The sequence below is a fragment of the Trachymyrmex cornetzi genome, unplaced genomic scaffold, assembly GCF_001594075.2.
Source record: "Trachymyrmex cornetzi isolate Tcor2-1 unplaced genomic scaffold, Tcor1.1 scaffold248, whole genome shotgun sequence".
In the NCBI taxonomy this organism is placed as follows: domain Eukaryota; kingdom Metazoa; phylum Arthropoda; class Insecta; order Hymenoptera; family Formicidae; genus Trachymyrmex; species Trachymyrmex cornetzi.
In genome coordinates this window covers 2,810,073-2,835,237 of record NW_017297144.1, presented here as the reverse complement: position 1 = coordinate 2,835,237, position 25,165 = coordinate 2,810,073, and the positions used below count along the sequence as shown (strand labels likewise).

At 29.8% G+C, this 25,165-nt stretch overlaps 1 protein-coding gene across 2 annotated transcripts; it reads right to left on the bottom strand.

The window, feature by feature from the left end:
- Window positions 1-3,963: 3,963 nt before the first annotated feature.
- Window positions 3,964-23,968, bottom strand: LOC108761388 (xanthine dehydrogenase/oxidase). Of its 2 annotated transcripts, XM_018507888.1 has the most exons (19): window positions 23,772-23,968; window positions 13,782-13,877; window positions 13,371-13,420; window positions 12,825-13,005; window positions 12,292-12,423; window positions 11,504-11,660; window positions 11,089-11,296; window positions 9,986-10,512; window positions 9,598-9,895; window positions 8,488-9,006; window positions 8,097-8,280; window positions 7,647-7,943; window positions 6,739-7,174; window positions 5,754-5,882; window positions 5,546-5,676; window positions 4,892-5,150; window positions 4,677-4,773; window positions 4,378-4,488; window positions 3,964-4,147 (listed from the first exon to the last, which is right to left on the bottom strand). In XM_018507888.1, exons 2-19 carry the CDS (start codon window positions 13,793-13,795, stop codon window positions 4,080-4,082), a joined length of 3,798 nt encoding a protein of 1,265 aa, XP_018363390.1. In that variant the 5' UTR covers window positions 13,796-13,877; window positions 23,772-23,968; the 3' UTR covers window positions 3,964-4,079. The 2 variants fall into 2 exon arrangements, with proteins under 2 accessions (XP_018363390.1, XP_018363389.1); XM_018507887.1 differs by lacking the exon at window positions 13,782-13,877.
- Window positions 23,969-25,165: the final 1,197 nt, after the last annotated feature.

Below are 25,165 nucleotides of genomic sequence, written 5' to 3'. Positions count from 1 at the left end.
TTTCTTTTTGAAGAATATTCTTATTTTAAATAAGAAATTGTTTTCGAAAATTTATTTAAAATAACTTATTTTATATTTAAAAGAAGTTCTTGAAATCTATTTTTTATTTTAAGTAAAAACTACGTTTCAAAAACTAATTCAAAATATAAAATAAGAAATATGTATTTGAAATAAACGTTTTAAATAGGAAATACAAAATATTTTAATAATTTTATATATATTTTGATATATGAACATACATTTCAGTATACATTTGTAAGTTTATAACATTTCAGATTTTATCATTTTAGTTTTTTTATAACTATAGCCTCTAATTAATGTTATTATAGTTATACTTAGTATTAGGTAACAAAATAAGTATTTAAATAATAAGAATATAAACTTAATAAGTAATTATTATATTATATAAATAAAATAAAAATAATAATTGATATGATTTATTTTAAATAAAAAATAGGTTTCAGAAAATTGTTCAATTATTTAAAATATCGAATAAGAAATAGGTCAGAAGAAGTTGTTTAAAATAATAAATACTAAATAACTCTCTAATTTCTCCTGTATTTAAAATATATATTTTAAATAAATGTATTTGAAATACGATCGAGCCCTGATTGACGATCATATCAGGTTTCAATCTCATCTATAGCATATTAGTCTATTTGTAGTAGTCGTTCGTGAAATGGATTAAATATTTTAATATATCGTATCTAAATAATTAATTGATGCTGCAAGTAAAATATCATCTAAATATTAGTAAATAGTAAAATGGAAGATTGTCAGGTATACAATCGAAATGTAAAATTCATATACAATCAAAATGTAAAAAAACGTGTGACATTAAAAAATATCATGGATTAAACAAACAAAATGATACGAACTTTTTACCAGAGAATTATCTTTTGGTTTTCAACTTATACTACCTTCTTTCTAGCATGCCTAACTTTCTCCACATTTTTACCATACAATACGTAGGAGCTTTAATTGACCTCTTCTTATTTTTTCTTCGTTTGGTGCATTCCAATTTTCTGTCTAAAAACTAACAAACGCTTTTTCTTTTACTGCCGATAATATGTTCCAAAGTATTTATATTCTATTCAATTCTGTTCTGAACTGTCATCTTACAGGTAATTCTCTTAATTTCTATTTTTGTTTTATTTTATATTTAATTAGTGTGACCTTGCGAAGATAGAGTATATACAAATTTAAACCAGTTTCTAGCTCAGGTTGGCGCAAGATCCGCGGGGCAATAAACGGGGAACGTTAGTTCCTCGGTTAGTAACAGGTTTGGATAACGTACTTCTCCCTTCCTTGTTCTGCTTTGTCTCACCGGATACTCCCCGGATACATGACCCCGCACCTCGATACTCACCTGTCACCTATTCACCTTGAAGATCCAGATTTCAGAATTAGACTTGACTTACATAACTTACTATCGCCATATTCGAGTGATTTTTTAAATATATTCTTCTTTCTATTAAAAAATACGTATTCATGCGTAAACAATTTTTTATGTATTGACGATCATATCAGATTTCAATCTCATCCATAGCATATTAGTCTATTTATAGTCTCTTTCTATTAAATCTTTCTATTAGTCTTTTTTTATTAAAAAAAAATTCGTCTACATTAGATTTTTTTATGAAAAAAATTTTATGTGACGTAGAGGAGAGTTGTTAATTGTATACCTAATATCATTTAAATTGTACCTCATTATACTATATTTTATATTATTATTTAATAGAAGCAACTTTTAGCAACAAAAATATGAAATAAATGAAAAATCAGTAAATATAGACAAAAATTTAACAGGTTACATCTTATTTTGTGCTAACAGCATTTTAAAAAATCAAGTACAATTGATGTTAATTTTTTGTTTAATTTATATAACTGATAACAATATAATCATGCAATTTTATATTTTCAGGGAAAAAAGATTTATAAAAGAGTGAAAATATTTGCATTCTTGAATGAAAGTGGCAGATTTTCACTTTTTGTTTTTGGAAATGACATTTTACTCTTAATATACTTTTTCTTTGTGTAAAGCGTAGTATAGAATAATAAATAAATAGAATTATTTTAAATAAACAAAATGGCATGCGTGGCTCCATAGACAAAATACATTGCATTTTTTTCCATTTCGAGGCAATGCTTCGGCGTACGTTAATTAATTTTGCAAATCAATCCATTAGTACATCATAATCGCAAATAATTATTGCATGTCAATCAATCAATTATTTCTAATTTTATCTCATTTTATATACAATTAACTTATCATATGATAAAAATAACATGTTGAAATATAATATATATTGTTGTAAAAATACATGTTGATATACATATGTATATTACAAAAATAAAAATCTTTTTATAATATAGGTTTTTTTTTTAAGTTCGAAGCTACACTTTATTTTAGTCATTATACATTTTTGCTTGATAATCTTGTTTTTTTACTATATACTTTAAAAATTTGTATAGCCTTAATTAACAAAAAAGAACTAAAAGTGTGTGTTTGACAATTTTAAATAAATAATTTCAGTAAATTTAATTTATAAGTAAGAAACATTATAAAAGAAATACTTTAAAGAATATATATATACTATAACCTTATAATTGTATGCATTCTCTTATCATTGAACATTTCTTTATTGTACAGATTGTGCTCTTATCATATTAAAAGCAAAGCAGAAATTAAAAAGAAAAATAGCCTGAATGATGTATATGGTTTACAATACAAACATAAGACAAAATTAAGATATAGATGCAAAACTTTAAGTTATATAAGTAGAAAGAAACGTATATAAAATAATTTATATACATATATAATATTTTTCTATAAACATTATTTTATAAATTTTATTTTAGAAATAATAAATTAAGAATTATATTATTTATTGCCTTTTTTTTCACTTGCATGCTTTGGAAAAAGAGATACAAATTTAAGTGTAATATGAATGAAAATTTATCGCAATAATTAAACTAGAAATCATTGTATGCAAAGTGTAATAAATGAAAAAATAAAATTTTTTGCTTAAACATGTTTGGTATATATAATAATACAAATACTCAAATTTTTAAATCATTTAGAAACTAAATTTTTAAAATATCGTTATTCTTTAATACATATTAAAAAAATTGATACTGCAAAAAGCGATACTCAAATACCACAAATTATATTATTTTTTAATTTCTTCTTATGTGTTCTTATGAGTACGAAAAATTTCAGAGAAAAAAGTGGAGTTACATCTGGCATGTTTTCTTTTCACGTGAAGCGCGACATGTAAATAACATTATTTCCACGAATGGAATGTCACAGTAACGCTCATAATACGGGAAGAATTTTATTGAAGGAAGCTTTTTTTCATTTTGAAGCAAAAATTGTTCGGTGTACTTTATACGATAATTAATTTTGCAAATTAAACTTTTAGCGTGCTTCAATCTCGTTTTATTCCATTCTTTTGCCTCTTTTTTATGTGCTTTAAACGTAAATAACGCAAAGGATATCAGCACATTTAATATTTACACATATATAGTAATAATCATTGTTATTCTTGAAAGAGAGAAGTAAAATTCTTACATTAAGTTATTAGCAATTACAATTGTATGCAGATATAATTGTGATTATCCGTATATAGGAGAGAGACGTTTAGTAAACAGTATTTATTAAAAATGCTACTATTTAGAAAAAATACTAGATATACCACAAGTAGAAAATTTCGCAAGAAGTATATTTATATTGAATTATTACGTTTTTACTTATTTTATTATTAATATATATTATTATTAATATCAATTATATATTATGTTGCAGATATTATTGTGATATTTTCTACTTGTAGTGTATCAGGCGTTAAATAAACAATATTTATTAAAAATATTTAACATAAGAAATGTCTTAGTTATGCTTAAAATCTAACTAATTGAATTGTTCTGATAATTATTACTCTAAAATGTTTATCAACGAAAAAAGACTAAGTAAATTGTTTTGTATCAGGACCTTTATTTTAAATTAGAAGAACAAATTATAATAAGCATATGATTTAGTTTAAAAGCACTAGTTTGCTTGTAAATCTCATTCTCGTTCACAGCACCATATTATCCTTATTGGTTAAACCATTTAGGAGTATGCGTTCATTGGTATATGATCCATCTGTAAAAATCATGAGTAATAAATTGAGTGCATATATTACAATAATATATTTAATTTAAAAAATTATAAATTTATAAAAAAAGAGAGAAAGAAAGAAATGTTATATTTTGCAGTAAAGAATATTTGTTTTTATTATGAAAAATGTAAAAATTAATGCAAGCCACAAAGTTGACTCTTCCTGTATGTTATCAACAAACGTGCTTAATTATTGTTTGCATTCGTGTTCTTACCTAATTCGTACCATACATCCTTATTTCCCACCTCCGCTCTAGCAGAGTTTAACGCATTGCGGATCGCGATCGGAATTACGAAAGCCATACAAAGCGGTGGTTCACCGGTTGCTGCAAAAAAATTTCAATAATTAATAGGCATTAAATTTTTCAATCTTTTCAGATCTATTATTTTTTACGATCGATTTTTTAATTTAATACGAAGAAATTCACAAGAAAAAATTATGAACTTTAAATTCTTAATTTTTATTTAATAGATAATAAGAATTTAAATATGAAAAATTGATAGAGTTTCTTACCTTTTGATCGAAGAACACCGAATGGATTAGGCGCGTTTCTGCGGAAAGATACACGGAAGTCCTCGGGAATATCTTTTATTCCTGGCGGTTTATAGTTCTGTGGCAAATAAAAATAAAATATTTTAAGTTTAATTATTTTTGTCTAATATAATAATATCAATGAATCAGAGCAATTGTTTGGTAGAGTTATTAGTTCAAAACTCAAGATAATGTACCCAAGTTCTGTCATTCGTTAATACTCCTGTTTTAGAGTCGTACACCAACTCTTCAGAAGTCCAGTATCCTATTCCCATCACGAAAGCACCCTCTACTTGACCGACATCGATCTCTGGATTTAAGCTTACACCCACGTCTTCCATCAAGTCGACTCTTTTGATAATATGCTGACCGGTCAACAGATCGATTTCTACTTCGGCAATAGTGACACCATAAATGCCATAAGGCTTGAGTGTATCATCCTGCGTGGGCGCGTACCTGTAGAAGTGTAATAAATTATAATTAATAGACTAATAGATATAAATAATAGACTAATAATATAGATTAATAAGCAACTAAAAGAATATTATAATTTCGCATCTTTTCTCAACGTATAAAAATATGCAATTTACAATGCAACACATAAAAATATGTTATTTATTTATCAAAACTGAATTGAAATTATTATGGTATGGATATTGTTCTCAACCAAAAAATGCAAACGAAGCATTTAAACTGCACAATGTACTAGTTTGTAACAAAAATATGATAATTATTTTTTTTTTATGAAAAAAACATGGTACTTTTAGAAGACGTCAAAATGTTTAATAACATTTATACGATACAATATATTATTATTATTGTGTTAAAAGTTAGTTGCATTAAATACTTACAAATGGCGTGCGCATAAATCAACATCCTTTAGATGTGCTTCAAAAACAAGTTCCTGCCAACTTGGATCCTTCAGTTCTTTTTTTATTGGCTCGAGTCTCTTCAAGATCTCTTTACAGCATTGAATCGCGGCCTAAAATCAAACGATCGTTTTTACACATCGCGTCGTTTTCGTTAAAACATTGTAAATGAGTTAAATTGAATCCTTACATATCCACTGGCCTCGCTAGTAATACTGCCTCCGGTAACTGAGTTGTTTGGCGTTATTAAATTATTGGTTGGTTTCACGGTGACTAAGTCTACATCAATACCTAAAGTATAAGCTGCTACTTGAGCAACCTATTTATTATAAAATAAATATTATTTTTATATAAATTGGAATGAAATACAAGCAGTTAAATAATCATTTCTTCTACAGTCTAGCTTCTACCTAGAAGCTTCTACCTTGCCATAAATTCTATCAGTAGTTTAAAAGAATAGAGCAAAAAAAACAATAGATAGATCTAAAGCTACACATATAAACCATCTGTTTTTTATTCAAAATGCCTGCCTTTGTTCAGCACACATTTGCGTAAACGTTGGGACCACTCATCGATCGATTAGAAAGAACAATATTCCGTGCTCCATCAAAATTTCTGATTGGCAGTCTGAAAATCCATACCTTAGCCCGGTGGACTATAAGCTATGAAGCGTTTTGGTTGAGATGGCATGCAAGAAGTTTCACCGCAATTTAAAATCGCTCAAGCGTTCATTGTATCAGCAGTTGAGAAGCTTCCTCTGGCAGTCATGCGTAAACCGATCGATGAGTAGCCCTAACGTTTACGCAAATGGGTGCGGAACAAAGGCGGGTATTTCGAGTAAAATATAAATGGTTTTGTAGTTTTCTTCGTCTCTACTTTCAGAGTATATGTATAACTTTGGGTCTATCTGTTTTTATTATTTTTTGCTCTATCCGTTTAAACTATTGACAGAATTTATGGCAAGACTAGATATATATAAAAGAATTTAAGAAGATTTTCGAACATTTAAAAAAAAATTTTGAAATTTAATTTCTTTTCTATTACATTTAATTATATGTTTGACGAAATTGTTTATCATAATATAAATTATTTAAAAAATTCTCTTGAATATTTATATAGATAAGTTAGGCAAATTAGGGATTAAAGTAATTAGGAAAAAAATTTCATTTGCGTACCTTGGTATTTATACCTTGGCCACATTCAATTCCACCGTGCGTCACGCAAACCGTACCGTCGCGAGCGCAGACCGACACCATAGCATTAAATTGACCGAAGTAGCCGAATGAATACTTCATTGGTACTAGAGCGATGCCCTTTTTCTTCCAGCGATTCTCGTTGTTAAATGTCTCAACTGTCCGCTTTCGTATCTCATAATCAGCCGATTTCGACAGATCCTTTATCATAGTTTCTAATACGGCCTTATCCTCATCGTTCATATTCGCCAATCTGACCTGTAGTGGATCCTTTTTTGTCACTTTTGCAATGTGCTCCATTATATTCTCGATCATAGCCACTCCTTCCGTAGATCCTGGCGCTCGACAGTATGTGTTTGATGGTAAGTCAGTTCGTACATCGAATCCGTCGAACATCCAACTATCGATTGCGTAACAACTGTAAATAATCGGTAACAATTATTCACACTTAAGAACTTAAAAAATTAATAAGACTAATAAAACGTTAATATATTATAAAGAATTAACATGAATTGTATCTAATAAACTAATTGTTCGATCGCAAATTACTATTTTGGTTTTTCAAAAAAAGTCTTATTTTATGATACTTATAATAAAACTTTTTATGATACTTATAATAATATTATTTAGATGAATATTATAATAATTTCCATTTTATTTCTCGTGGATTCCGCAAAAATTTTAGTGTTTAGTATAAATCAAATAATAATTTAGTAATTTAATTTATTTATAAATAATGTCTTTTTTTAATTTTATATATTAATAAATGATGAAATATACACAAAATTTACTTTTAAATTCTAAAATTTTGAATACAAGAAACGATTAATATTGGAGTATTATTAGAAAATACATTTTTATTATATATGTATATATTTTTTAATACATGCCTTCCAAAGTGATGCCATAGGACCCAAGCATGGGGATCATTGAAGTTACAGCCCGCGTTGGCCCAATATTTCGAATCATTGTATTGAATAACTCCCTCGTTGTCTACCCCGACTTCGTATTCGTGGCGTGAAGAAACTCTTTTGCCCTGCGCTTGCATATTGCCCTCAATAGACATAACTAATCGTGCTGGGCGATTTAGTTTGTGACATACTAACGCGCAAGAACATGAGAATAACGCGTTCCGCGAGATTTTCGCTCCATATCCGCCGCCGATTCGTCTGACTTGAACATTGATACTACGAAAATTGAATTCACACGATTATAACGCTAATTTAATTTTATTCCTTTTGTTTGATTTATTCTTACCGGTCTGAAATTATAAACGTGTAAATCACGTTACCATTATTAAATTAATAATACTCTCGAAACGGTCGCGGGAGATGAATTACCTATTGTTCTTAATACCGAGAACATTCGCAATCGATATTTGAATGAGGTCTATCCATTGCGACGTTGGATAAACGTCCATACCATCCTCTGTAGGAATGCAAACGCAGGACTGAGGCTCCATGGTATAATGGTACTGGCTGCCGGTTAGGAATACGCCTTTTATCTTATGTTGAACGTTATCTCCTGTAAAGTAACACAAAAGGTTTAAGGAAGAGAATTGCTCTACCATTTCTACGTTTCAATGATTAGCAACAGCTACTTATACGATTTCGTAACAATACAGATATTAAATTCCTCGAGTTACTCGGTTTTATTTTGTTTTATAATTGTGATTGGAAATTTTCTCAATTCTAATTTTTTCCTTTATCTTACTCAAGTATTAATTCACACCTTTCTTTTTCGCTGGAACGCTAATGCTTTTCATGAATCTGGTATCGTCTTTCGTAACGATGGAATCCTCAATGGTCAACACCGGTTTCTTCTTCAAAGTCTCGGAGTACTTGACCTCTACTAATTTTGCGGCTTCGTTGGCCAGATGATGCGTTTCGGCGGCGATCACGCCGATCGCCTGGCCAGCATAGAGAACCTCCTTTTCAGCGAATAACAACTCGTCATTTATCAACATTATTAGTCGGCTAGAAGCCGAGATGCACAAATTCTTGCCGGGTACATCCTTGGCGCTGAAGAATGCCACTACACCTTTCATAGCGAGTGCTTTGCTCGCATCTATGCTGTCGATCTTGCCATTAGCGACTTTCGCAAGTACAAGAGCGCAGAATACTTCTCCAGGATACGGTGGTAGGTCGTTGCAGTACTGAGCCTCGCCCGATGTCTGTTGAATCGCCTCCAACTTTACCATAGGCTTGTTCACCGGCCATACGTTTTTATCTGTATCGTAGTCTTGCGTACCTAGTAATCAGATTTTTTTATTAAAACAATCAGAGGCATCTCACGACTTTTTACAAATAAATCGGTTTAAGAAGTATTTCTCTATCTTTTTTTAATATAAATATATTTTAATCTACATTTCAATATTATATATACATATAGAAATATAGATTTATAAAATATAAATGAAGGGCCATAGTTCTATCTTCTTTTCTACATAAGTATATGCATGTGTATATAGAACGTCCAGCAATAAAAAGAAAATTTAAGGAATTATTTTAGACGATAAAGTAAGACGATAAAGTAAGGAAATAAAGAGATAACAAAATTGTGATAAATATTTCGTCTTTTAATTAAATGTTTAAATATTCACGTGCTTTAGACATTTTTACTTGAATATTTAAACATATTTGTAATTAAAAACAAAGTCTTACTTTTACTTTTTAATTTTTAATTTTCGCCCAATTTTTTATCACTAAAATAACTCCTTAAATTTTTTCCTTCTATTGTTGAACATCCTATGTAAAAAAATATTAAAATAAATTTAACTCCTCACATATAATAGAAATACTTAAAAAGCAAAGATATATTATTTAGTTACTTTATGCGTACCTGAGGAGAGATCTCGTTTTAAAATGGATCCTCCACTGCGAAGTTTCGAATTCACATTCTCCGGTTTGATGCTCAACACAAACTTATAGAATAGTCCCATGGCGAGAGTCTTGCGAAATTCCGGCGAACCATCTGGCAGCACATGATCGGGTTGCAATTCATTATGCAATGTTTCCAAAGCTGTCTTCAGCACTTGCTTGTCGAGGATAGATTTACCCATTAGCAGTTGCTCTGTGTTTTTCGCATGTAAAAAGTGCTCGTTGATACCACCAAAGATGATATTAGGCTTCTCCAACACCTTTTCGTGAAACATTGCGAATATACTGAATTATAGTGATTAATAATAACGCAAAATACGAATAATTGGAAAGGATTATTTATCTATTACCTTGCCGGTGCCATCGAGTTTGAAGAGGAAGCCGGCGTTGATATGAGCATGAGCATTTTGGGCTCTAGGCATGATCTTGTAGGATCTGTATTCGTAATCATCAGATAGTGCCGGCAACACCACGCTGTAGATGATCTTGTGGTGCATGTTCGTCTGCAAAAAATCCTGCAGCATCATGCTCTTCTTGGTTCCCGGTGCCTCGAGGATATGTATTTGAGTACTGGCGGTTTCCAGCATTAAGAACAAATCAGACGGGAATTCATTATGCGCGTGCTTGATCATCAGATTGCCAGCGATGCTACCGATGTTACGCACGGGCACGCTGGCAATCAAATCGATGTGATGGGCCAGGTGATGAAGGTACTTGAATCCAGTCTCTGACGAGTACTTCTCAAAGATCTCCATCGCCGTGGTGAGAGATACGCCTCCGCCCAGGGTTAGAGAATCATTAGTTTTTTCGACGCGACGCAAATCCGGGATGTCATTTATATCGATGCGGAGGTCGTTTTTGCCCGTCCGATAGACGCCTGTAAGGTTATATTCTCAATATTTTGTATATTTTTATGACGAAACTGATTATTTAGTATTGATCATTTGTTCATTTAAGTTAACAAAAATTTTGAAATTTTTTATTCTAATATCAAATATTTATTTTAACATTAATCGCAGGATAAAGAAAACTCATTTAAATTGGAACAATAAATATGGATATTTTTTAATATGTGTTATATAATCTGCTGTGTTATTTAATGATACATTTAATATATGAAAAAATGATGTAATAAAACGCTCTTTTTTTATATAGATTTCAGAAACATGTTTCCATTTGTTTCTATTTAAACAAAACTCTCATTATAAAAAAAAGTAAAATAGTTCTTTAGACAAAAAATTCATTTCGTTTGAATTAAAAAAAAATTATAAAAAGGTGTGATCAGTATAAATATGTTACAATATATTATATTATAAATGTTATAGTACAAACAATTATTGTTTTGGAAGAACTCAATACATCTATAAAAATTATTAACTTGTCATATACATTATATATATTTTGTTCTATCAGTTTGTCTTGATTTATATCGTGAAAATTGAAAGCAAATTACCATGTGCTGTGTTTCCGCCGTTTAATATGTACGTTGCGTCTGGCTTCTCTCGAAATATCGCGAATAAATTTTCGATGGAGTAAACTTTATAGAATTCCGTATCAGCCAACTTTATATCCAGCGTATTTCCATCTGAGAAATGTCTATCCGCGCAAGTGCCTTTGCATGGCATTCCGTTCTTCGGGCAGGTTTTAATTTTATAGATCTCCTATGAAATGTATTATTGGATTTGTAAAAATATTTAAAACGATATAACAGTTTTCCATAATATTAATAAACTACAGTTATTACATACATAAAACGGAATTCTGTGTGGAAATAAGATCAAATTTTATTAAAAAATTCGAAAATATAAAAATAAAACCTTGACCGATATGAAATAAAATATTTACGTGATATCTCTATTAGAACATACCTCAATATCGCGAATGTCTTTCGCCAATTGTGGAGATGCATCACTAGCAAATCCCTTAAACGCGTCCAAAATTGGACGATAACCTGTACATCGACAGATGTTACTACCGAAGGAATTCTCGATTTCCTGCATAGTCAATTTCTTGTTCTGCACAAGACTGAAAATTACGATAATAAAATGCATACGCTAATATAATGTATGCAAATTTATTTACATTCTGTTAAATCCTTACCAGGAATTTACGGATTAGAAATTATAATTCAGTTAAAACAAAATGAATTAAATTAAAAAAATTGTCTATTTATCATCAAATTCTAATCTCCAATTTTCAATTTTCAATCTCCAATGCATAACGAGCTTAATATTAAAAAAAAATGAATATCATATAAATATGGATTATGCTCGCTTTCGCGTATCATTATTTATGTATTAATTTTAATTTATAATTTACTTATACATATATTATTTAAATTATATTTAATGATTTTAACTATATAATAACTATATAATAATTTTTTTTTATTATGCATTATTCAATGAAAATTTACTGCAACGCCAAAAGTTTCGAGAAAATTTTATGTCTAAAATTATTATTTTTTAAATATGATAATTTTAATTAACTCGCATCATTATTTATGCATGTATTTTTTAATTAGAATTTTTATTTTGACTAACGATTTATTTGCTAATTATTTCACACATTATATCTGTATATCCGAGATTGTAATATTTGATTTTAAAAAATGTGATAATTTTTCAATTAATTAATTTCTTTACCACACACACACCTGTAAAGATTCATTACCATGCCAGGAGAACAATATCCACATTGCGAGCCATTCTTCCCAGCGAGTGCAGCTTGGATTGAATGATAACCATCTCGTTTATTTCCTACACCTTCAATCGTGTGAATCATCCATCTGTAAAATTATTTACAGATTATTATTTATTTATAGATACACAGTAATATTATTTAAAATTATAATTCTAATAAAGTTAAGAGAAATTAAATAAATAGATCAAGATAGAAATTTGAATAAATAGTTTGTTTAGATAGTACCAATGGGACCAAATTACAGTAAAAAAATATTTGTTGAATTAAAAAAAATTATACTTAATTTGAATATCATTTTTTTAATCGAATAAATATTTATTTTCTGTAAGCAAATGGTCCCATTGGTAATATTTAAACAAATATTTATTCAAATTTCGTAAATTTTTTTTTCAGTGTATTTTCTAACGAGAAAAAATGTGTCATAAAGTCTTATTAATTTCTTTAACGTAAAATTTAAATGTAACATCTCGATTGATTCACGCATACCCGTCGCAGATTAGTATTGGTACGAGACAGGAGTTTACAGCCATTGTCTTGCCCTTGATTTCCGCAGCCACGACACAGACGCCGCAGCCACCCTCGTGGCACATCGCTTTTGTACCGCGAAGTTTCGCATAATCGCGAATGTAGACATTGAGGGACGTATCAGCCGGTATGTCCCCCGATACTGGAAGCGATTGTAAAATCAAAAAGAATAGTTATGGTTCATAAAGCATGGATATGAGTAACATAGGACTTTAATTTGATGCGAAATTTCACAAAGGCCCATCGTCATAATTAAATCTTTACAGTTGAATGTTTAAAGCTATCACCATCAGCCATCACAATTAAATTTTCATAGCTGAAATGTAATGGTTTCTGCCAACAACGTAACTACATTTTCCTGCGTTATATAATTATATTACGTGCATATAATTAAATTCTACAGTTTCTACCGTCGTGTAAATAACAAAATTAGTTGTCTTGCTGCTTAATAGAATTGTAACTTTTTCACTTTTAATTACGTATGTTATAAATTTGAAGAATACGTACTCGTGTGTGGTGTTCCATTTATAGTAAATTTAATGGATTTTTCACTCTCCCTGTAAAACATAAATTAGGTTGAATAGAATGTCAACATTATTATCAATCGAGGAAGTATGACGGGAAGTATAATATGGATGATACAGAATATATAAAAATTATTTTTTCACATTTATCACTTTTTAGTTTACTATACAACTGAATAATACGTGAAAAGTATTTATCTTAGAACTTTTATCGTAAAATATAATACGCTTCGCTTGTCTTAACGCCGAGATACTATCGTGTCTCCAGATATATGTCAAGAGTCGAATGTTTCCGGAAATTAATAAAGCTAAACGCGGATTTGTATTGATTATGTCGCATGACGTATAATATGACGTGCATTATAAATTTCTTATGACGATATTTATAACTTACATTATCGTTGGCATTGTTCATCAATTGTGCCAATGCACGCACTGGTAATCCTTTGTCCACCAATTTACACAAGAGTCTTATTAGATATTCGTACGCCTTTTGAAAACAAAATTTACGGAGAAATGATAATTATCAGATATTTTATAAGGAGTATATTCAAAAAGTATCAATTTTTGTCCCTAGAATGGCAAGTAAAAGCATTAGGTAAAGTATATTTTTTATAATTTTTTAGTTGTGGAATCTGATTCCAACATTGATAAATTTTAATTTGTTGGAAAACTAATAAAATCAACATATAAAGCTTTTAAAATATTAGTTCGAAAAAATACAAAATTATTAACATCTAAAAATAGAGACATTATTATAAGTATAAATTATTATATTATTATAAGTATAAATATTATTATAAGTATAAAGTGCTCGAAAAATTCTGTAAAAATTCACACATATTCTTTAAGGTCTCTACTCAATTATTCTGCTATGCAAACATTGGAAAAAATCACAATAAAATAATGTACGGACAATGAGAACTACACAGCGCGGGAGTTGGTGCGCAATTTAAATAACAATCCTAAAATGTTCACATAATATATTAAAAATAATGATTTCCAATACAGACTTATTAGTTTCGGTTTATCGAAACAGCGATGAAACAGAAATTGGGTTACTCTCAACTAGACAGTAGGGAAATACTCGGTCTCACATAGAGCATATTTCAACTTTATCCAACGCTTTTTCTGTTGACACATCTATTATTATAATGTTATACGAATTAGCTGAAGACGTTATTAGCTTAGGACGGTTCGGTTTGAAGTAAACCGAAACGTCCTAATAAGTCTGTATTGGAAGTCATTATTTTTAATATATTACGTGAACATTTTAGAATTGTTATATAAATTGCGCACCAACTCCCGCGCTGTGTAAAGCTCTCATTGTCCGTATATTATTTTATTGTGTTTTAATAGAAATTATTTTAAATCTTGATTTTAAATCATGATAGCATCTGAGAACGTTGTTTATTGCTTGCTAAGCTCATGAGGAAAAAGAAGATCTTGAAATTGGGCATGATAAACAACAACGCTTTCAGATTCAAGATTCCATTGATATTACTCCTACTTTTTAATTACTTTTTTACTTTTTTTATCAAGCAGAACATGAACTATTAGAGATAAGAACATTTTCATGTTTTATTAGCAGAAAAACATAAATTAACATATTATCTGTATTAACATAGTATCTGCTAATAACACATGTCATAATAATTTACGATAATAGATGTTTAATAACTATAAAGCTATTTTAAGCACTATGCTGATTTTAATATTTCCCCGACAAATTTAAATTTCTTGAAGATCAGTATCAGATTCTGTAGCTCTAAATCTGTACAAAAAACTGTGCGAAAAACATAGCACTTTTAATTGCTACTTCGGGGAGCGAAAATTAGCGCTTTTTTAATATCCTTGTTTTTCACTTCGCATCAAGCAATAATTATAGCAGCAAAGATAAATGCGTGCAAGCATAACATGTTGATGCACTATTCTCGGAACGAATCATAAAAAAGTGTATAGACATAGTATATCATGTTTGTTGAGTTATTAGCGCAGGTGTGAGAAAAATGATTTTTTTCATGGTTATTGAATGAAGAAAATTTGAAAATTCTGCATTGTGCACGTGTGAGATGAATCATTAAAATCTTTAACCACCACTTAAAAAAGCATGAATTATCAAATACAACAAGTAGACAGTACAATAAGTAGAATTATTTTTGGCTTGAATACAAATTCATTTAAAAAACGGTATGACATTTAGCATGAATCGTATTTTTGACATGATCCCATTGCTGAAAAAGTCTCGCAATTTTGAGAAAGATATTTCTTCCTCTATCAACTATTATGAAACTATTAATATTTTAAGACAAATTGTAAGATTTATGAGTATTCAAACAAGCATTATATAATGTTGCTGTTTACGAATACGTTGCATATCATATCAGACAATGCATCTCACATTCAAGCAACTGTCTATTATTGCTTTCTAAATGTAACAAATATTACGAGATAAGAATTTATATTTTTTGTAATTGTACGTATTTTTACATTTTTCTCTCTGTTATCAAGATTAAGTTGTCTTAAGATTAGAATTACTATATCCGTCTTCTTTTTTCCCCGGACATTATTTTCTTGTAGGACGTCCGGAGACATTCGGGAGGATTTTCCAAAGGTGTCCTGAATAATTACCTCAAACACTTTGACAAGACCTCTTAAAGAAGAGGACACTGTTCGGGGAAAAAAGATGGTAGCCCTGCTGAAGATATGAGACAGAAAGACTCTTAATCGTAATTTATTGCCGCAAATCAACACGTGAGATTAATTCAACAAAGAAGAGGATATAAGAATATTAATGAGGAGTTGTTGCCTCGAGCCATAAACTTACTCAGCACAGTGTAACATTAATTTGCGAGAAAAATAAAAAAAGATTCTACAAGATTATATGGAATTATGAGTATGATTTAATGCTGTAGAGTAATCTCTAGAACGTCATGTAATTATCGTTTAATTTCAAGTTTTTCGTATAAAAAGAGAAAATTTTATTTTAAATCTATAATACGCATACATGTCTCACAATATTGTATTATGTACGTATAATATCTTCTTTTTTTTCTTTATACATACAATATGTAATTCAAAGATACTAGAAGGTTTGCGTAGGAAAATAGGGAGCGACTCAAACCGAGTCAGATATAATGAACAAATGTATAACATAGCATAAAAACCTAAAAAATTATGTTATACATTTGTTCATTATATCTTTGGTCTGTTTTTTCCGTATCCTTAATCTTGCTTTGTTAATTATTTTTTGCTATTAAAAATGCTATTGTTCTTTATTATATATTTATTGTTAGTATTTCATATTATCAGTATTATTATTCCTTTATAGCGTAAAATAAATATCTCTTAATTATAATAAACTATTTTTAGGACTATCTTATATTACACTATTTTTGCTTCCTTGGAATTTATTGCTGATTCTTGTTAATATCTTACTATTTTCAACATGTAGCATTTACAAATTCTATTGCATTTTTTTCATCAAAATATGTTTGAGAAAAATTAATAATAATATAAAATATAAAATATAAAGAGAGAAATTAATTAATTAATCGATTAATTGTGTAATAGAGTTAAGTATAGAAAATGGCAGAAAATCGGAGATCCGAGACATGAAATAGCGTATTTGAATGACAAGATCAAGATCAATAAAAAAAAAATCAAGTTACGATTTTGAATATATAGTGTTTTACAACGTAGTTTACTAACGTATAGTATAACCAGGCCCGGCAATTATAGTGTGGAATCGTGGAGCACTTCACACCCAAAATTTAGCTTAGTGCGGAAATCCACACCAAAGGAATCCAAGAATTAGATTAAAAATCAACTGTGAACTTTTTAAAATATTGTACGCAGACGCCGACCCATATTTGCGATGGCAGTACAACTGCGTGCATTATAGAGATTCAATTTTTAGAGATAACTTATTGGTCGTGTGCCGTTATCTGTAAGAATTATCTGTAATTCTTACAGATAACGGCATACGGCACAATCACAGTCGAGCATTTCTCTCTTACAATTGAATGAGAGGGGAATATTCGATTGTGATTAATCAATTTTTACAAATTATGAGGTACGGTTACGGCCAATATAAATGATTCCTTACTGGCTGTTAGCGTCGCAATTCGCAGTTGTAAAAAAGGAGACAACAATTAGCACAAAATAAAAAATAAAAAAGGTTGTTATTTTGTACTCTTTCCTTCCTTCTTTTTGTTAGTCAAAAATTCCAAACCCGCGATAAGTTGCTGACCCTGGATATAACAGGTTTTTTAATAAAAACGAGGAATAAGAAATGAGAAAAAATGGGGACAGAATGATAAAACAAGGCCAAGTAATCACAATGTAATATATGCATAGTAAGAACACGAAGAGAATTTTTTCTTAGAGTTTACCCTGAAAATACGATAGTCGAGGAACAATATTGTATTTCCAAGAATTTTAATGTAAATCTCCTTCATTCATTAATAAAACTACAATAAAGTATAAAATAGGTTTGATTAATTTTACTGAAGTGTATGGTAAAAATCTTTAAAATATTGTATGACAACTATCATATTTTCGGGGTAAATTTTAAAATAAAATTCTCTGCGTGTAGAAGAATTTTTTAAAACCAGAACTAAAGATTAAAGGAAAGGACATATATAAAAAAATAGAAATTGAAATAAAAAATTTTTTTAGCATGCACAAGCATGACAATCAAGTGATTTTTCTCGATTTGAATACTACTTATGTAGTAGCATGACAAAGCATGCGATCTAACGAGTTTATATAATTATACTTGTTACAATCCATCATTCGTAAGATGCGTAATTCGTCACGAAAACATTCATACACTGTGATCGTATGATTAATGGTCGCCAATGTCATTAATAAATAATAGGATAATTTTTCTTTCCTAAGAGTAAGCATATAATGCTCGTTCTTTTGTTCTCTAAATAATAATCAATTTTGTCATTTGCGACATGGTGAATCAGTATTCACCTTGTAAAAAACTTGTTTTGGAAACGCGCCGTTAACACGTCCCATACACTCATACACATATTTTGTGATATTTAATGTATTCAGATTCGTAAATGACGTGATTATTGTACGGAAATAACTAAAGATCATAACGTTGACAAATGCTGATAACTCACGTCCGTAGGCGATGTATAATCTTAACTGTGCAATTTTGCAATGTAATAGTAACTAAGTATCTATACTTAAGCACGCTGCAACAAGCACGATTTAAACTGAATCTGTGAAATTAAATTTTGCAAGTCTTAGTCTTAAAAATCTCAAATGGCAATTGATTTTATAATGTATTACTTTTTGTCCATTTCTTGTTAATTATTATGATAAAATAATAATTAAGTTTTAAAGCTATGAAATTTCAATTTAATACCTTATTTATGATACTTATTTATTACTGCAGTTATTTATTTGCAATTTTTACAAGGGTCGATTATAAATTACTACATAATTTTAAGCATAATTATTCGTCACGTTTAAATTTTGACTGCGTAATCTAGATCTTTATTTTGACGCTTTAATTCTTGTATTAAAAATATGTCTTAAACTATAACAATAATTCTAAAACTATAACAATAATGCTGTTCTTATATTTATTATATCTATGACTTGACATTATATATATTAAATATGTTACATACGTCATATATGTTAAAATCAGCAACTTAATATGAATGTACTGTTTTTATATTTTGTATTTATTATGACTTATTGTTTTCCGTCAATTCGACCTTTGTCAATATTACGTGTCATTATACATACTCGTCATTCCAGATATATTGGACGGAGTTCAAACAAATTTACAATAAATGTATTATAAAATGTGGTTAGTTGTGAATATTAATATATTATCCAAGGTTTCATGATGAGATTTGGCGATCGTATGGGTGAGTTACTCGTTACTTTATTGCTTGAATTTCAATATCTTATGTACAATACCTGAATTTAAAACAGATAACACTACAGTTTTGGCAACCTGCGAGTGACTCCACATTGAGCGTTCGCGAAATCTAGTATGGTTTAAGAAGATTGCTGATGAAGATTCCAAAGAGAATCGAAACGTTCAAGATTTCAAGATTTCAAATAAAGACGATATCAACACATCGTATGAATTAACAAAATTATTTGTGAAATATTTATTGCACACCTTCGTTCGCACTGACTCTCATTAGCTCACATTTAGGTTGTTTTTGTTATTTTAAAAAGAGAGAGTCCTTATTTAACGTATTTATTACTTAATAACTTATTTTCTTTAACTAGAAAAATGACTTAAGATTACTTTGTCATTATTATGTGCAAAAAAGATATATATATATATATATACACACACACACACACATAAAATTATCATTATTATTATTATTATTATTTTTATATATTATTAAAACTTTTAGTACAAAGTTTTTATTTCATCGTTATGCAATTTACTTTAATCCGTCTGTCGTTCTGTATACATAGAACAACAAAATCGATCGAAGACAAACAAGAAGAGTTCACTCTACGAAGATTGAAAAATAATTAGTCATTTGTTTTTTATTATTAACTTAAGAATAAAAAAATGATTGTGGACTTGTTTTTTATTGTATGCATTCATTTCTCGATATTTCCAAGTCTACCACAAACATACATGAAATATTCTCGTTGCATTTGCTCAACAATGTATCGATTTTTTTGTTGTACAAACTGGATGCATACACAGATGAGAGCGTTAAATAATTAAACTGGATAAAAAATTGATATCTGTATATCGACTCCATTTGCATGTTCGATATTGAAAATATAGGAAAAACGTATAGACATATAAATGATTTTGTGTATGATGTATATCGAAATATGAGTTCACTGAAATTGTACCAATCTCAGTTTTTGATAACTATTTCCGATACTATAAACGCTACAGCGAGATAAAAGAAGAGATGAAAATATCAGAAAGCTGTCAAGAAGGCAGGAAACAGATTGAAACGTTGACACACACATATATATCACGGATTATTTTATAATAATCTGTGATATCTTATGACCTCGATAAAAATATATTATGTATAGTTATGCATAATTATATACATTCAAAGATATCAAAAAGTTTGCGGATTATCGCCGTATTTTTAATCATTGACATAATTCCAACATTTCGTGACTTTGCTGTTCACTTCATTAGGAAAAGAAGCGGACTAATAATGTGCGTTTTAAAGCTCTAAATATACTAAAGTAGTGCAAAGGTAGCCTCCATTTTCGACTTACTAATTATATCATATACCAATAATACTAAGCGCTTAGAACCGGTTGTTCCATCTTTTGGTAAATTTTACCTGTTGGGTATAAATAGCAAGATTACCCAATCACATGCGCGGATTGCCAGATTTACCTCACAGATAAAATTTACCAAAAGATGGACAACCGGCCCTTAGTGATCTACAGACCACTAGGTCATTAGAGTGAGAAGCGCACTAAAACTCTAGATATATAAAAGTAGCACAATCCTTTTATCCGAGCCGAAATGCCTTTCGAAACAACTTTCCTATTGTGGTCAATAGAAAAGGTGTTTCGAAAGGCATTTCGGCTCAATAAAAGGTTTGTGCTACTTTCATATATCTAGAGTTTTAGTGTGCTTCTCAATCTAATGAAATGAATGGCAAGGTTCACGAAATGTTAACATTAGCAATGAATAATCCACAAACCTTCTGGTATCTTTGAAGATAACACCCATAAAAGCCTAAAAAGAATTATATATATTAGTATAAAAACTAAAAGCTATAATTATACATAAAAATTTTTTACCGAAATTCAAACTTTAACTTTTTAAAGAAAGATTGTATTTATGTGAAAAATGCACTTCTTATATACACTATCGTGTTACACTCTTGTGGTGATTATCAAGGTTTTTATATTTCCGATGCATATTGCATGTCTAGAGAATATATCGACGTTTCGACGTTTCTGTCCTAAATTACAATCGAGCCGAGCAGTCGATTTCACTTATGACTTTGTTGTTCGTCGATTCCATTATTGTAAACTGAAAGTCGATAGTATCGAGTTTCGAGTAATTTTAGTAAAACGACGTGAAATAGGCATTAACTACGATTATTCTAAAATCTTTTGTGAAGCAAATGTTACATAACAAAAAAAGATGAAATTATTATGCTCATAAAAGCAAAGGAGAGAGAGAGAGAGAGAGAGAGAGAGAGAGAGAGAGAGAGAGAGAGCATTACAGTAGAGATGAATTAAATACTAATAATAGAAATTCGTAGAATCGCTTTATTTTTCACTGATATGTTTTTATTATTTTGAAGAATACAGGAGTCCAGTCGTTTGAACTTAAAACATTGTTTTTTTTTCTATGTAATTTATTATTTTATTATTAATGATAAACGTCAAACAATTGTTTCGAGGAATGTAGACATTATTTTGAACATTCTATTAATGTTTGCATATTGCATGACTTGCATATTTTTTCAAGTATCGTTTAAAGATCATTTGATGAAAGAGTACAGATATTGCGCAACAAGCGAGAAATATTTTTATCATGTAACGTGTATTTAGTTGTAAGATAAAAATTAGAAATCACTATCATTATATTATGCAACAGATTGCACGAATCATAAAGGCGTAACTGCATTTATTTTTTACATTTCCAACACAAGCAAATTTCATGATAAAGTACAAGCATACATAGATACGCACGATAAAAACAGTCGCGGAGCAATTGAACGTTACGAAGCAGTTTACGTGTCACTGCTGATTACGAACTTTATTCTGCAAACGGAAGTTCAACTGTCTTACGTCTCATTATGTAAACAATTCTTGCAAAGAAATATAATAGAAAAGAAGAAATAACGACAAAAGACTATTTCAAATATCACGTTAAGATTGCACAGTATAACATTAAAAGGCCTAACGTCGTTGCAATAACGATCAATTATAAAAACTGGTTTTTAAAAACTAATTGCTGCTATAAAATAGATTGCTTGCAAATTTCTCTCGAATAATAATATCTTATTAAAGCTGTAGTTTAACGCTAACAATGCTTCTGAGCATCATTTATCCTTATTTAGCATTTTATAAACAATAAGAATAACAATATAATTTTTAAGCATTGTGAGCGTAAATCGGACTACGGTCTAAATTTACAAAAAATACTTTTTTAAGTAAACTTGTAATTGCAATCTTGCGTTAAAACTATAAAACTCAAATTGCGCAATAATTTGTAATTCATGATGATTCACTGTTTGTATAAGATTCGTGGAGATTTGTCATTCATGTAGATCTCTATACGATTCCCAATTTGCAATTTTATTCATAATTTTTTATTTAATACAATAATGATGCCTATAGAGCCAACACAGGTTGTCAGGACATCCTGTGTTGACTCTAATAGGTATTATTATTGTATTGATTTACGTCAATTGAGCCTTAAAAAAACCTATTTTAATTATATTCTTATATTTAATGCGATAATTTAATAATAAAAAAATAATGTCAATGATAACTCAAAAAATTAAAAAGTTAAGAACATATAAATATTACGCAATAATGACAATCTTGTGTTTACGCAATAATATTGTTCGACTAGGGGAATTAACTGATTGCACACATCCACTCACCTTGGCCGATGCCTGAAGTGAAACTTTTTCAGTGTACCACCAGGGAGAAGATTTTTAAATTGACCAATTGTGATGTGAGTAATCAAGGTCTTGCATGATTGGCCATTAAGTAGTGTTCACACTCTTTGATTTTATCAAAAAGAAGCCATTAATGCAAATTCAACGAATACATCCACACACTGTTCACGGATCTCATACGAATAGCGAATTTTAAATCACAATTCTCGCATAATTCGACATTATTACAGCTTATTAAGTTCTCATAAAAGTCAAGTTTTTTGAGAACTCGACGAAATTATTATTAATGAGAACAGATTCGTGGTATCTTATTGAATCCGTATTTTACGTGGACAAAAAATTCGTTGTTATGATATCCATACATGAATGAAACTGTAATTTCATTAAATGAATTTTCCTCAAAATTAATTTAACATGAAATTTTATGTTTAACGGGGAGATAAAATTAGAAGATAGTAATATAGAATTCATGTAAATAAATTCACATCGATTTTCACTTTATGAAATCTATATTAAAATTTGGATATCTTGATTTATTATTCATCACACATTACATATAGATGTCAATGAATTTTTGTCCATATAATAAGATATATGGATTCAATGTAGACACCTGTTCTTATCGGGATAGAGATCTCTGTTCTCAATCGTAATGTTATAACGATCTCAGCAAAGCAACCAAGCGTGACAAAATGTTGTATAACAGGGAAAGTGTTGAAATATAATTTTACTTATTACTCCCGTTGACCTACCCCAAAGTACTGACGGTTGTACCCATAACCGAACCGCGAGCTGGTGCCGATAACCGAGCAATGTAGTCACGTCTCCGATTTTCTGTAGAGATGAGCCTAGGCTAACTTGCTCAACAAGGATCGTATATATAATTCTGCCGGAGCCGAGCTCGTAACCGAGTGAACGTGATACTCGACGGGACTTGTCCGTCGATCCTACCGCGGTCGTATTTATAACCGTGCTGTATAATAATTTCGCGTGCACGTTCGCCATGCTCCCCTTCCATATTACTATGAAAATAGTAGGAGGGTGATGATTAACTGTTATTTCAATCACATCGGATACCTATATCTTATCGTCGCGTTTCGGAACCTTGTCGCATCTGTCGTGTACCAAAAGGGTCGGAAGTCCAAAGGGTCGCAAGTCCAAAGGGTCGCATCCGCAAGGGAAGAGCGGAACGCGTCAACGGTTTTGTCTTATTGTATCTCATGTGCACAGATATTTGATATTGTAGTTTGATATTGTAAGAGGCCCTGTGCACAATAGAGAAAATATTAGGAACAGGAATAGATATTAAGATTTTAACCTATCAGATACCAGTTACACCGGAATACCCGGTTTCTGATAGGTTGAAATCTTAATATCTATTCCTGTTCCTAATATTTCCTCCATTGTACGCAAGGCCTTACTGTGAAGATCTAATCGAAGATGAGTCACAAAGTATTAATTCCCAGATGTTGCAATCAGTTGACCTTTTCTGTGATGTAACTATATATATCACATCTAGACTTAAATAATCCAACCTTTGAGCAATAAGAAAAATGTTATCTTGTAACATAACTACGTATTTACGGAAGATAGTAATGTTGAAGCCAATACGTTAAAGCCCATTTTAATTAATCTTTGATATCATTATCTGTTTACATAAATATGACCGTAAATATACTCGCAAAATGGAACTAACAGTAACATTATCACCATTATCAGCATCATTATCGATAACTATAACAATAACATCAATATTGTGATTTCTCACGTTATAATTAACATCATTGGCTGCGTTAAGCGGTTTCAATAGTGAGTGAGCGTTCACTGCTATTGATGTATTCTTTTGGATCCAACTTACTGATTGAATGATCTAAAAGAATACACCAATAACAGCGAGCGTTCACTCAACTGTTGAGTCTGCTGAACGCAGCCAATGATATATTTTCTCATTCAATAATATAGCTGTTATATACAACATGTGTTATGTTACATTTATATTTTATATTACATTTATATTTTAATATGTTGAGAAACTATAACATTAATAATTATTTGTTTTCTGCGAACAACTGCAAACTGATGTTGCTATTAGTTTAGGTTCTGCGAGTACATCGCATGCTAATTTAATAAATTTGACGGAAAATTT

Excerpts from the sequence above, each read along its gene's own strand:
- LOC108761388 (XM_018507887.1), bottom strand. The coding sequence starts at position 23,797 with ATGGGTACAACCGTCAGTACTTTGGG. Across the intron at positions 13,006-13,370 it reads AAATGGAACACCACACACGA|TATCGGGGGACATACCGGCT; the intron begins GTACGTATTCTT and ends AATCGCTTCCAG. Across the intron at positions 4,774-4,891 it reads TAACGAATGACAGAACTTGG|AACTATAAACCGCCAGGAAT; the intron begins GTACATTATCTT and ends TATTTGCCACAG.